The 15,066-nt window shown below is 37.7% G+C and overlaps 1 protein-coding gene across 5 annotated transcripts in view; it reads right to left on the bottom strand.

Moving 5' to 3' along the window:
* Nucleotides 1-15,066, bottom strand: part of LOC106087095 (inositol-trisphosphate 3-kinase A) — an 89,249-nt gene that overhangs the window by 41,370 nt on the left and 32,813 nt on the right. The window contains exon 2 of one of the 5 annotated variants that reach the window (XM_059368120.1): nt 5,036-5,932. The exons of 1 other annotated variant lie outside the window; for it this stretch is intronic. In XM_059368120.1, the coding sequence (XP_059224103.1) occupies nt 5,036-5,890 (855 nt within the window). In that variant the 5' untranslated portion in view covers nt 5,891-5,932. Of the gene's footprint in view, nt 1-5,035; nt 6,028-15,066 lie in introns of those variants that run through there. 3 more of the 5 variants (XM_059368121.1, XM_059368123.1, XM_059368122.1) reach the window with 3 other exon arrangements.

Below are 15,066 nucleotides of genomic sequence, written 5' to 3' on the forward strand. Positions count from 1 at the left end.
AGTCACAAGCCGTTGAAAAAATTTGTCAACGCCGACTATATGAAAAATCCGCAATTACTTTTTGGGCAACCAATAAAATGTTTGTCCTTAATGGAATGTTCATGGGCAAATTTGCAAGTTTTACAGCTATTTTTAAAAATCCAAGTCGAGTAAGGTTCATATCGGTCAATTATATATAAACCAATCTTGCAATCTAAAATCTTGAGCGCCTATAGAGCGCTTTGTGAATAAAAAAATGCATGTGTAATGCTCGTACCTCTAAAGTCCATATCTAGGATAATCTGAATGTGCTGATATATAATGAAATCGTACGGCAAACTTGCCACAATCCATGTTTGGGGGTATATAATGTTTGCGTTCGGCTAAACCGAATTATTTTGAATCGTTAGCTAAACCTCATTCCAACTTTTCCTTCGTTTATATTCCTTCACTTCCTTTTGTCACTCTATACTACTGTGGGCAGAAAATAGTAATAATTTTTAAATTCTTTATTTTTTCTGGCCCATCTATTTCGCCTCCCTCAAAGTAATCCCCCTGGCCGCTTATGTCAATTCTATGTTAAAAAATATGTTTTTCAATTCTCCTAACAGTTGTTAATGTGCGTAGCGATTCACATTTAATGCCTTCAATTACTCAAAAAGGTTGAGCGGTCGCTTGAGTTTGCTAAACAGCCAGAAGTCACACGGAGCTAAATCAGGCGAATACTATCGAAGGCCATCGTACCGCAGAGGTTAGCATGTTCGCCTATGACGCTGAACGCCTGGGCGAGACCAACAGAAAAAAAAATTTTTTTCAGCGGTGGTTTTCCCCTCCTAATGCTGGCGACATTTGTGAGGTACCATGTGCCATGTAAAACTTCTCTCCAAAGAGGTGTCGCACTGCACGGCTCGCCGTTTGGACTCGGCTATAAAAAGGAGGCCCCTTATCATTGAGCTTAAACTTGAATCGGACTGCACTCACTGATATGTGAGAAGTTTGTTCCTTGATGGAATGTTCATGGGGAAAATTTATTTCCTATCCCGCGCTTTCTTTCTTATTCTACTACCAATATTGCGATCATCTTTATTTTTACTTCTCTGCAGCCGTCCTTCAACATCTCAATTTATCCATATTCTTTACTTGTTTGTATCTCCTTTGTTCATTTCCTCCAAAGGAAAGGAAAGGAAAGGAAAGAGTGATAAAACTACCCTTCATTAAAGGAAAGGGTAATAAACCTACCCTTCCTTAAAGGAAAGGGTAATAAAATTACCTTTCCTTAAATAAAAGGGTAATAAAATTTTCCTTTCCCTTGGGTTAATAAAACTACTCTTCCCCAAAGGAAAGGGTAACAAAACTACTCTTCCCCAAAGGGAAGGGTAATAAAAGTACCGATCCCCAATGGGAAGGGTAATAAAAGTACCCATCCCCAAAGGAAAGGGTAATAAAAGTACCTTCCCCAAGGGAAAGAATAATAAAAATACTCCACCCAAACTTTCACCGCTCCATCTACCTCTCCTTCCACCTTGCCACCGCTTCCATCTCTTCTTCCACATATCCTTCAAACTCTTCTTTCACCTCTCTTTCCACCTTTTCATCCCCCGCTCTTTCGAACTTTTCTTTAACCCTCCCTCTCTTTTTACCACGCCTTCCATCCCTTCTTCCGCCTATCGTTTCATCTGCTTCTCCACATCCCCACCTTTTCCATCTAAACTTCCACAGTCCTTTCAACTTTCCTTCTACCTTTTCTTCAACCTCTCTCAACTCCACCACTGTTCTTCTAGCTTTTCTTCATCTCCCTCTCCTTTTACCACTCCTTCTAACTCTTTTTCCACAAATCTTTCCAATTCTTCTTCCACCTCTATTTCCACCACTTTTTCCATACCTTTTGTCCCTTCCCATCGTCCCTTCCCTTCGTCCTTCCCTTCGTCCTTCCCTTCGTCCTTCCCTTCGTCCTTCCCTTCGTCCTTCCCTTCGTCCTTTCCTTCGTCCTTCCCTTCGGCCCATACATTCGTCCCTTCCCCTCGTCTCTTCCCTTTGCCCTTTTCCTACGTCCCTTCCCTTCGGCCCTTACATTCGTCCCTTCCTCTCGTCTCTTCCCTTTGTCCTTTTCCTACGTCCCTTCCCTTTGTTCTTCTCTTCGCCCCTTACATTCGTCCCTTCCACTCGTCTCTTCCCTTTGTCCTTTTCCTACGTCCCTTCCCTTCGTTCTTCTCTTTGCCCCCTTACATTCGTCCCTTTCCCTCGACCCCACCCTTTGTCCTTTTCCTACGTCCCTTCGCTTAGTTTACGATTTTCAATCTCTACTTCCACAGTCCTTCCTTCTCAACGCCACCACTCTCCTTCTAGCTTTTCTCCAACATCTTCCTCTCTTTTTAACACTCCTTCGAACACTTCTTCCGCTTATCTTTCCAATTTTTCTTTCACCTCTACGTCCACCACTTCTTCCATACCTTTGTTAACGATATCGTCCAATTTTTTTATTCGTCTTTTCCATTCGTCTCTTCTTTTTGTCCCTTCCATTCGTCCTTTCCTATCGTCACTTCGCTTCGTCCCTTCGCTTCGTCCCTTCGCTTCGTCCCTTCGCTTCGTCCCTTCGCTTCGTCCCTTCGCTTCGTCCCTTCGCTTCGTCCCTTCGCTTCGTCCCTTCGCTTCGTCCCTTCGCTTCGTCCCTTCGCTTCGTCCCTTCGCTTCGTCCCTTCGCTTCGTCCCTTCGCTTCGTCCCTTCGCTTCGTCCTTTCGCTTCGTCCCTTCGCTTCGTCCCTTCGCTTCGTCCCTTCGCTTCGTCCCTTCGCTTCGTCCCTTCGCTTCGTCCCTTCGCTTCGTCCCTTCGCTTCGTCCCTTCGCTTCGTCCCTTCGCTTCGTCCCTTCCCATCGTCCTTTCCCATCGTCCCTTCCCTTCGTTCCATTCCTTCATCCCTTCCCATCGTCCCTTCTCTTCGCCCCTTACATTCGTCCCTTCCCCTCGTCTCTTCCCTTTGTCCTTTTCCTACGTCCCTTTGTCTTTTTCCTTAATCCCTTATCTTCCTCTCGTCCCTTTGTCCCTTCTCTTCTCCCCTTTCCTCCTTCCTTTCGTCCTTTTTCTACTTCCCTTCTCTCATTCCATTAATCCTTTCTGTTCGTTCATTCCCTTCGCCCATTTCCTACGTTTCCATTGTCTTTTCCCTGCCCTTAATCCCTTATCTTCCACCATTTCACCATTTTACCATTCCCTTAGTTCCTTCCTTTCGTCTTTTCCCTTCTTCCTCTTACTACGTCCCTTCCCTTTGTCTTTTCCCTTTCTTTAATCTCTTCCTTTCGTCCTTTTTCTACGTTCCTTTCCTTTGTCTCTTCCCTTCCTTTAATCCCCTCTGTTCGCCATTATCCTACGTCCCTTCTGTTGTTTGCTTTCCTTCGTCCTTCTCTTCTCGCGTTCCTTCCCCCTCTCGTCCCATTACTTTGTCCTTTTCTTTCTCCATTTTCCTACATCCCTTTCCTTTGCCTTTTTTCTTCCCTTAATCCCTTCTTTTACTCCCTTTCCTACGCCCTTTTCATACGTTCCTTCCTTTTGTTATTTTCTTACGTCCCTTCCCTTAATTCCTTCTTTTCGTCCCTTCTTTTCGTCCCTACTCTTCGTCCCTACTCTTCGTCCCTACTCTTTGTCCCTACTCTTCGTCCCTACTCTTCGTCTCTACTCTTCGTCCCTACTCTTCATCCCTACTCTCCGTCCCTACTCCTCGTCCCTACTCTTCGTCCCTACTCTTCGTCCCTACTCTTTGCCGTTTTCCTACGTCCCTTCCCTTCGACCCTTTCCATCCTCTCTCTTGTGGCTCCTTTCGTTTTTTCTTCCATATGTTTTCAAAGATCACCTAAAGGTCCATATTCCATTCCTTCCAAATAATGGTAAAACGTTTTTATTTCGGACCAGCATCCACCTGCACTTTCATGTGCATTTGCTTCTGACCCTCCTTAATTCTGGTTATTCCCCTTAACTATTTCTCCTATACCCCTCTATCATAACTTTCGTCCTTTTGTGACTTTACGGTCTTCAGCTATAGCTTTGTTCACACTGACTTTCATTCCATGCCATACTCTATGACCCTCTTAAGGTTCATGGTCCTTTCCTCTTTGCTTTTCGCACACAAAAACGATCAAACACTTCTGGGACCTTCTTCCACTCATACTTCCATATTGCTTTCCAGTCCTTTCGTCCATCCCTCCATTTTGTAACTCATTCTGCTATGTTTGTCCCTCTACCCGCTACTCAATCTTCATTGAGTCCCTATTTATTCCCTTGTTCGTGGTGCTCTTAATTCAGTTTTTCCTACACGTTCGACTCCATCGTCTTTGCCCATCAGAGTTTCAGTTACGCTTTCCAATCTTTTCTTTCATTACTTTAACTCTGTTTGTGTCATTTGCCTCCCTCTTCAGGAGGGGACTCTTACTTACACTTACTTACACTGCTATTTATTCTTTATTTCCTTATTTTCTATCTTTCCTTATTTTCTATCTCTCCTTATTTTCTATCTTTTCTTTTATGTCATTCATTTACTATCTTTCTTTACTTCTTATTCTATTCAAAACGTCCTTTGTCCCTCTAAACATTCTTAATTCTGTTGTTCTTCATTATGTGCCTCCTTCCCTTCCTAAATTTTTTACCTATCAAGAAATGTTTGGCGCCGCTCATACCGTTTACTCTTCCCATTCTCCTTTAGGCCCTTTATTGGTGTATGTCCATAGTGGCATGGAGCGAATTAATATCTGCACCCTCTTTTCAACCTAAACAACCATAACAGGCAAACATAAGGTACACGTAAACAAATACGAATCTTATAACGTAACGTATAACGTGAGGGAATATTTCATTAACCAGCGTAACAGGACGCTTAAGGCGAATTTTTTTTAATTTTTTTTTAATTTAATTTTATTTAACTCGTAAATTCGAACAGGACACCAATTTTTGACTCTGAAAACTTAGATTCCTTGATTCCTAGGAAGATGTTGAAGAAAATCCACGATTTTTTTTGTCATTTAATCAAGCATCACTTTCCTCTTCCGCTTGTACTGCTACTGGACTTACCTTTTTCACTTGATTGCTGGGCGTTTGTACATCTGAATCCCATTCTGAACTTAAATCATCACTCGAGGCATAGCCATAATCTCGGGGCAGCGGCACCTCCAGAAATGAACGCGAATATTGGGCATAACCAGGACACAAGTTATTTGCACCATGCGGGGAGGGCGAACGACGATTCAGCAAAGAGTGTTTACGCAAAGAGGCTATGGTTTCACTAGACTCAAATAAACTTTTGGGCGGTATCATAATGGTGGGTGTGGGTGGAGGCGTTTTGGGTATTGCCCCCGTATTTGAGGGAGCTGTAGAGGCCACTATGGGCATGCCATGAGCCTGAGCAAAAGCCATGCTAACTTTGCGTCCATGCAAAGAGCTATTGGAGGTCTTTTTGCGCAAGGTCTTCTTGGAGGGTAGAGGCGATGGTGGGTGTTTGATTACGATTTCAGGTGCCTCGGCCTCATCGGCTTCTTTTTCGCCCTCGTCTTCATCCTCCTCCTCAACAGGGGTTTCATTGCTTAGATCCTCTTCTTCTTTTTCCTCTTTATTTTTGAGAGAAGCTTTGTTTTTAGATTTTTTGGATTTTCTGGGTGTCTTGATGGGAGGAATGGGAGGTGGAGGCGGAGTGTCCACAGTCGGCTTATTGCCATTGATAATCTCCATTTGTTTTTGTTCTTCATCGTCGAATTTCATATTGTTGATCTCTTCGGGTGGTACTTCGGGAAAATGCAATAGCTTAACGGTTATCTTTTTACCGGCCTCATTGTAATAGACTTCTTTGGCACTCATTTTATCAAAGTCTTCATAGATTCTGACTTGGGGATAAGCACATAGAGACATTTTCTCAGGCAGCATAACACTCATATAAATTTGGGCAATATGAAAATTGCTAACATTTTCACATGGCTAAGGTTGTTTTCCAAAAGAAATTTTTCAATGTTGTTAATTTTGTGGGTTTTTATTTTTTTTTTTTTTTTTTGCGAAAAGTATAAGCCAAAACTTTAAATGAAGGTTTTTTTTTTCTTCAGAAAAATCAAAGGCTTTAAATGGCATAAATATCTCTTCAATATTAATAAGGCTTAAAGAGGTTAAATCTAACTGTAAGATTTCCTTGGCTCTTAAATTAAAGCATATTGCGGATTTCTTTTGCGGTTTAAAAATATTTGCAGACATTTTTCCTTGATTTTTATGATTAATCCATTCCGCTTTGGTTTCAATCTATTTTTTCCTATGAATAACAATGACTCAGTGTTTGGTTTAATGAATAACCCCAACTTTTGCTATGGAGGGGAAAGCAAAAACTAGGTTTTTTTTGTCATGGTACCTGTTTTCATGTCACATGAAAACCTACCTTTCGAATTATATAATTATGGCATTTGCGTCATTAGAATTTTAATTATTACAATTAAACAAAAAAACTAACATGGTCGTAGTATTTCCAATTAATCTAAGCTTGGTGATTTTTTTTTTAAATTCACAATACCCACTTTTTGTGGCTGTATATCAGTTTCCATTCATTGGGTTTCTTTTTGTCTTGTTCGTTGGTTTTTTTTTTGGTTTCAATTTTATTGCAAATTTTCTAAATTGCTCACAAACGCAATCGGGCGTATTATTGCCGCATAAATTAGCCATTAATTTGCCAAAAGTGCTGAAATTCAATGAGATTGCAAATACTTTCAGTTGATTTTTTTTTGTTTTTATAAAAATAAACTATAAAACCCCACACGATGGCCGGCTGGCCATAAAACAAAAAGGTAATATAAAGACAAAAAAATATTTTTTTTTGATGGGAAAAAATTGCACAATATTTATTAGTTGATAGTAAATGATTTGAAATTCAAGAAACGTTATAAGAAAAAAAAAAAAAGAAATATAAAAATAGAAAAGTACAAAAAAAAAATGAATCAAACGGGCCGAATTTTATGTAGCCTCCATGGGTGGCATTTTTGAAGTTTTTTTTGTATCGAATCTTTTTTAGGTAGAAACCCAAGGGATATTAAAGAAGAACATAAATGGTGTCTTTTAGCTTGGTGGGGGGATAATGGATTAAATGTAACTGTAACCAGTGGCTTTGAAATCCAATGACAATTGCACTATTTATGAATCTAAGAAGTTTATTCAGGAGATCTGCCTACATCGCATTATCATACAAACTAGCACATATTCGGCGTGAATATCTCACTGTTCTAAATTTCAACCAAATCGAAAAGAAATGAGCCTTTTATATGTTAAAGACTGAAAATTGGAAAACTGGTTCCTATAGGGGGCCATATTCAAATGGATGTTCCGATCCAAAATACAAACGGCAAGAATGTCTAGGCACCTTATAAAACTCCCTATTCGAAATTTCAACGAAATCGCAGGTTGGTCTATATGGCAGCTATATCGAAATATGGTGCGAATTGGTCCAGCATTCGGTTCGGACGTCGATGGCCTATTGCAACTCACTGTTTCGCATTTCACCAAAGTCGGATAATATATGCGGATTTTATGGACTTAAGACCTTGAATCGGCAGTTCGGTCTATATGGCAGCTATATGTAAATATGGCCCTTAAAACACAAAATTGGCAGATCACTATATATGGCAGCTATATCGAAATATGGTCCGATCTAGATGCAGCTTTTATGCGCTTAAAACACAAAATCTGCAGATCGCTCTATATGGCAGCTTTATCCGAATATAGTCTGTTTTGGACCTGATGTCCCCCCGGCAGAAGGAGTACACTATGCCGGCCTTCTTGGATATCGAGGGGACCTTCAACAATGTGGAGATGTGAATCGGCAGTTCGGTCTATATGGCAGCTATATGTAAATATGGCCCTTAAGACCCAAAATTGGCAGATCAGTATATATGGCAGCTATATCGAAATATGATCCGATCTAGATGCAGCTTTTATGCGCTTAAAACACAAAATCTGTAGATCGCTCTATATGGCAGCTTTATCCGATGATTTGGACCTGATGTCCCCCCGGCAGAAGGAGTACACTATGCCGGCCTTCTTGGATATCGAGGGGACCTTCAATAATGTGGAGATGTGAATCGGCAGTTCGGTCTATATGGCAGCTATATGTAAATATGGCCCTTAAGACCCAAATTTGGCAGATCAGTATATATGGCAGCTATATCGAAATATGGTCCGATCTAGATGCAGCTTTTATGCGCTTTAAACACAAAATCTGCAGATCGCTCTATATGGCAGCTTTATCCGATGATTTGGACCTGATGTCCCCCCAGCAGAAGGAGTACACTATGCCGGCCTTCTTGGATATCGAGGGGACCTTCAATAATGTGGAGATGGGGTCTATAATCGATGCACTGGGATCCACTCTATTAACGCCCAATGGACTAATAAAATGCTTTGTAGCTGGGAGATACTCTGATGCGAGGAACGCCCCAGGGTGGGGTGTTCTCGCCGAAAAGGGTATCTATCCTTTCTTTTGAGAAAGCAATTAAAACTAATCTTTCCATTGGGAAAGGGTATTAAAACTACCCTTTCTTTTGAGAAAAGGGTATTAAAACTACCCTTTCCTTTGGGAAAGGGCACTAAAACTACCCTTTCCTTTGGGAAAGGTTATTAAATCTTTCCTTTCCTTTGGGAAAGGGTACTAAAACTACCCTTTCGTTTGGAAAAGGTTACTAAAACTACCCTTTCTTTTGGGAAAGGGTACTATGACCGAGGTTTACTCTGGGAAGGGGTACTTTAATTACCCTTTCTTTTGGGAAAGTGTACTAAAACTACGCTTTCCTTTGGGAAAGGGTACTAAAACTACCCTTTTCTTTGGGAAAGGGCACTAAAACTACCCTTTCCTTTGGGAAAGGGCACTAAAACTACCCTTTCCTTTGGGAAAGGGCACTAAAACTACCCATTTCATTTGGGAAAGGGTACTAAAACTACCCTTTCATTTGGGAAAGTGTACTAAAACTCTCCTATCCTTTGGGAATGGGTACTAAAACTACTCTTTCCTTTGGGAAAGGGTACTATGACCGAGGTTTACTCTGGGAAGGGGTACTTAAATTACCCTTTCTTTTGGGAAAGTGTACTAAATCTACGCTTTCTTTTGAGAAGGGTACTAAAACTACCGTTTCCTTTGGGAAAGGGTACTAAAACTCCCCTTTCCTCTGGGAAAAGGTACTAAAACTACCCTCTCCCGGTACTAAATCTACCCTTTCGTTTGGGTACTTTAATTACTCTTTTATTTTGGGAAAGGGTACTAAAACCACCCTTTCCTTTGGGAAAGGGTACTAAAACTACCCTTTCCTTTGGGAAAGGTTTTTAAATCTTTCCTTTCCTTTGGGAAAGGGTACTAAAACTACCCTTTTCTTTGGGTAAGGCTACTTAAACTACCCTATCCTTTGGGAAAGGGTCCTAAAACTACCCTTTCCTTTGGTAAGGGTACTAAAACTACCCTTTCCTTTGGGAAAGGGTACTAAAACTACCCTTTCATTTGGGAAAGGGTACTATGACCGAGGTTTACTCTGGGAAGGAGTACTTAAATTACCCTTTCTTTTGGGAAAGTGTACTAAAACTACGCTTTCTTTTGGGAAGGGTACTAAAACTACCGTTTCCTTTGGGAAAGGGTACTACAACTTCCCTTTCCTTTGGGAAAAGGTACTAAAACTACCCTCTCCTAAGGAAAGAGAACTAAAATCACCCTTTCCTTTGGGAAAGATTCTTAAAGCAACACTTTCCTTTGGAAAAGGTTACTAAACCTATGCTTGGTTTTGGGTAAGGTTACTTATTCTACCATTTCCTTTTGGAAAGGGTTCTAAAACCACCCTTTCCCTTGGAAAAGGTTATTAAAGCTACGCTTTGTTTTGGGTAAGGTTACTTATTCTACACTTTCCTTTGGGAAAGGGTACTAAAACGACGCTTTCCTTCGGGAAAGGTTACTTTCCTCGGCACATTCCGATTTGGCCTTCCATTGTGTTTTTTTATTTTGGTTTTTCCTTATTTTCTTCTTCCTAATCTTATATTGCTTGCTTAAAAATCGTTTTTATCTGCTATTTATAACTTTTCTTTAAAGTTATTTCATTACCACTCGTTGACACGTTTTGTCGACATTCTTGGTATGACGCTGAGATATGAAAGAAAAAATCTTTAAATGGAAGTTTTTTATAGCTGCTTAAAGTGGGCGGTTTTTACCAACTGAAAATGTATTCATAGAAGTTTGTCGTGACGGAAAATTCTTTATTTGTTCTTCTTAAGCATAAGCAAAAGCTAACCAGCCCACACACAAATGAAAAAGTTTATTTCCATATGTAGACAGATAAGTTGTGGTAATTGTAAACCCAGCTGGAGACTAAAGAACACAATTTTGAGAATAGGCTGCATATAGGTGGTAATTAAATAATAAAAAAAAAATCAAAGCCAACTACCCATTTAAGCACAGTTACTAAAACTGTGCGTAGATCTAAAATCAAAATATTTGTCATTATTTTGACAATTTTTTGGCTAATTCTTGGATTCCCTTTAAACATTGAGGCATATGAGTTTTCGGGTGAATGTTATGAATGTGTCACAAAAAGTGAAATATCTTTTTACTATAACAAGGTTAGTCATTTTCCAGCAATTTTTTAAGTTTATCTAACATTTTTAATATTTTTTTATTTATATCTTCTCTTTGAACCCATATTGGGTTTGTTTTTTTTTAATTTGTTTATCTCATATAATGGACCATTTTATAATATGAAGATGTTGGGCGATTCCTGTCTGGATTTTCTTGTTTGCTACATAAAACTGCTAAACAAAACAAATGTTGGATTTTAGATTTTTATTGTATGCGAATATCATGCACTGCATTTTTTGCGGCTAAACTTTAACAAGCACTGTATATAAGGCAAATACAAATCGAACACAAGATCCACACCCCCCCTCCCCCATACTATTCCAATAATAAATACAAAAATTTTGCTGAATGTTGATTTCGTTTGGTTAATTTTGTTTTTAATATTGCTTAAACCAATTTTCACTGAAATGTTTTCGTAAATTTAAAATTTAATTGTTTTGTTTGTCTGCCATATATTTTTTTGCTCTCTTTGCTCATTTCATTTTCGATAAACATTAAAAAATAATTATTTATTGTATTCATACACATTGCAAATGTTTATGAAAATATTCAGTGAATGTAAACATTTACGTTACTTGGTATGAAGAGATCAATCAACATTTTAATGGTTGATGTACGATAAGAGATAAAATATAAGGAATTTACGATTTAGATTAGAATAAAAAAAAATTACAACAAAAACATTGGAGTAAAAAAAAAATAATTTTGATATCGATATAAAAATTTGTTATCAAAGAGAAAAATTTTGTGTTTAAATAGATATAGCTCCCATATATGATATTTTTCATCCCATTTGACTGGAATTTTAAACAACAACTTGAGTCATGACTTCCAATATCCATGCTATGTATGATCCGAAAAGGTCTATAAACAGATGCCCTGATTTGATTCGTGAGACTTGTATTATGACTTCCAGCATCCATGCCAAGTATGATCCGAATCCGTCTTAAAACTGATATTGTCCCCATATAAACCGAGGCCACCGTGGCGCAGAGGTTAGCATGTCCGCCTATGACGCCGAACGCCTGGCTTCAAATCCCAACGTGAATATCAACAAAATTTTCCGCGGTGGTTATCCCCTAACTAATGCTGGCTACATTTCTAAGGTATCCTGCCATGTTAAAACTTCACTACCAAGTAGTGTCGCTATGCGGCACCCCGTTCGGACTCGGCTTAAAAAAGGACGCCCCTTATCATTCAGCTTAAACTTTAATCGCACTGCACTCATTGATATGAGAGAAGTATCCCCTGTGTCTTCATGGGAAATTTAGTAGTATAAACCGATCCCCGGATTTGACTTCTTGAGCCCCAAATGTTTACATTCACTGAATATTTTCATAAACATTTGCAATGTGTATGAATACAATAAATAATTATTTTTTAATGTTTATCGAAAATGAAATGAGCAAAGAGAGCAAAAAAATATATGGCAGACAAACAAAACAATTAAATTTTAAATTTACGAAAACATTTCAGTGAAAATTGGTTTAAGCAATATTAAAAACAAAATTAACCAAACGAAATCAACATTCAGCAAAATTTTTGTATTTATTATTAGAATAGTATGGGGGAGGGGGGGTGTGGATCTTGTGTTCGATTTGTATTTGCCTTATATACAGTGCTTGTTAAAGTTTAGCCGCAAAAAATGCAGTGCATGATATTCGCATACAATAAAAATCTAAAATCCAACATTTGTTTTATTTAGCAGTTTTATGTAGCAAACAAGAAAATCCAGACAGGAATCGCCCAAAAAAATTTCACCGGTGGTTTTCCCCTCCTAATGCTGGCGACATTTGTGAGGTACTATGCCATGTTAAACTTCTCTATAAAAGGGTGTCGCACTGCGGCACGCCGTTCGGACTCGGCTATAAAAAGGAGGCCCCTTATCATTGAGCTTAAACTTGAATCGGACTAAGGGGCCTCCATTTTATAGCCGAGTCCGAACGGCGAGCCGCAGTGCGACACCCTTTTATAGAGAAGTTTAACATGGCATAGTACCTCACAAATGTCGCCAGCATTAGGAGGGGAAAACCACCGGTGAAATTTTTTTTCTGATGGTCTCGCCAGGATTCGAACCCAGGCGTTCAGCGTCATAGGCGGACATGCTAACCTCTGCGCTACGGTGGCCTCCTGAAATGGTAGTACAGTCATTCGCTTTCTCCATGGGGAACTATAAATAGTTATTCAGTGCATTGTTGTTGTTGTTTAGCTTTCGATAACTCGGGATAATAATCGATAAATTGTTATAATATTCGATAACATTCGATAAAAACCGTTAATGTCGGATGAAAATGCTTTGTGCAAAAAAAAAAATATGTAGAAGTTGAATATTGATATCGATTTTATTTGAATTTATTAGATAGCGACATGTCTGCACGATAACAACCGATAATAGCAGATAAAAATGCTCTTTGCAAAGAAAATAATGTAGATATTTAATATTCATGTCGATGTTATTTGAATTTATGGTTATTTACATGTCTGCACATTTCAAGTCATTTGATAATATCCGATTACAACCGATAAAAGCAGATAAAAATGCTCTGTGCAAAGAAAATTATGTGGTAATTAAATATTGATATAGATTTTATTTGAATTTATTAGTTATCGAATTCTATAAACATTTCAGGTCATTCGATAACATCTGATAACAACCGATAATGTTACACAAAAATGCTCTGCGCAAAGAAAATTATGTAGAAATTTTATATTTATAAAAATTTTATTTCAGTTTATCAGTTATCGACTTCTATACACATTTCAAGTCATTTGATAAAATCCGTTAATAACCGATAATAGCAGATAAAAGTGCTCTGTGCAAAGAAAATTATGTAGAAATTAAATGTTGATATCGATTTTATTTGAAATTATTTGTTATCAATTTATATACACATTTCAGGTCATTCGATAACATCCGATAACAACCGATAACAGCAGATAAAAATGCTCTGTGCAAAGAAAATTATGTAGAAACTAAATATTGACATCGATTTTATTTAAATTTATTAGTTATCGATTTCTATACACATTTCAAGTCATTTGATAACATCCGTCAATAACCGATAAAAGCAGATAAAAGTGCTCTGTGCAAAGAAAATTATGTAGAAATTAAATGTTGATATCGATTTTATTTGAATTTATTAGCAATCGATTTCTATACACATTTCAGGTCATTCGATAACATCCGATAACAACCGATAACAGCTGCTAAAAATGCTCTGTGCAAAGAAAATTATGTAGAAATTAAATATTGACATCGATTTTATTTAAATTTATTAGTTATCGATTTCTATATACATTTGATAACACCCGATAACAACCGATAATGTTTAATAAAAATGCTATTTGAAAAGAAAATTCCGTGTAAATTTAATACTAATTTAAATTTTATTTCAATTTATTAGTTATCGACTTCTCTGCACATTTCAGGTTATTTGATCGATAATTTTGTAGGGTTTTTAAATCGATATTTGTTTCGAAAACATCAATGCCATCGAAAACTATATTTTTTTAAATGATTTAAGGTTCAAAACCTTCGCATCGGTTATGATGGCATAAAAAATTTTGTTTATTACCAATTGCTATCGCCAAATATGCTACACCTTAGTAATTTATCGATGTTTAAGCAAATTTAGTTTATGAACCCCTAAGTTTTTCTTAACTTTTTTCTATTTATTTCCTTAAAGAATTTCCTAGTTTTGCCAATGGTGTTTTTTTTGTGTCTTTAGGTTTCACATAAAATATTTCCTAATACTTATTTATTTATTTATAACGAAAATGACCAGTTTGTGACATGTTTAGTGGCATACGAATAATGTCAACAACATCGTGTTTTAACACCATAAAACATTGCTTTAAATGCCTTTGGCTCAAAATGTGTGTTATCATAAATTTCAAATGACAACCAAAATAACTTTTACCAAATTAAGCCAAATAAATTGCACTTGAAGGCTTTTAATAAAATTGAAGAAAAAAAACAAAAACTCGCAAAAACCAACAGCCTTAACAACGTCAGCAATGCGCATACATGGCCAGTGATGGTGTGACAGCGGCAATGATGGTTAGCCAATGACGAAATTCTTATAAACCAAAGACTGGTAGCCAATCGCTCAAAATATCAAAAACCAAAGGTGCAAAATTGGTAACACTTAAAAATGTTTTGTCATCTCTTTTTTTGGTTGATAAATGCCAAAAGCTTTTTTTGCAAATTTGGAATTCAGAATTTTATAGATTAAATTTTCTGCGTATTTTGATTAACATAATTAATTTGCCAAACACGTTTTAGCCAAATCGTTCCTCTAAATCGTGACAATAAAACTGTCTCATCAAATGTTATAAAAATATACGTAATTTAAGTTTTTGCTTGCCTGCTAACTGTTATTGACGTTTCTGAGTGGAATGCCTAACGTTTTTATGGATACTGTTTGCTGTTTAGTATAAAATTTCCCATTTTTTTATTTTTTATTTTTGT

This window comes from Stomoxys calcitrans, chromosome 4 (assembly GCF_963082655.1).
Source record: "Stomoxys calcitrans chromosome 4, idStoCalc2.1, whole genome shotgun sequence".
In the NCBI taxonomy this organism is placed as follows: domain Eukaryota; kingdom Metazoa; phylum Arthropoda; class Insecta; order Diptera; family Muscidae; genus Stomoxys; species Stomoxys calcitrans.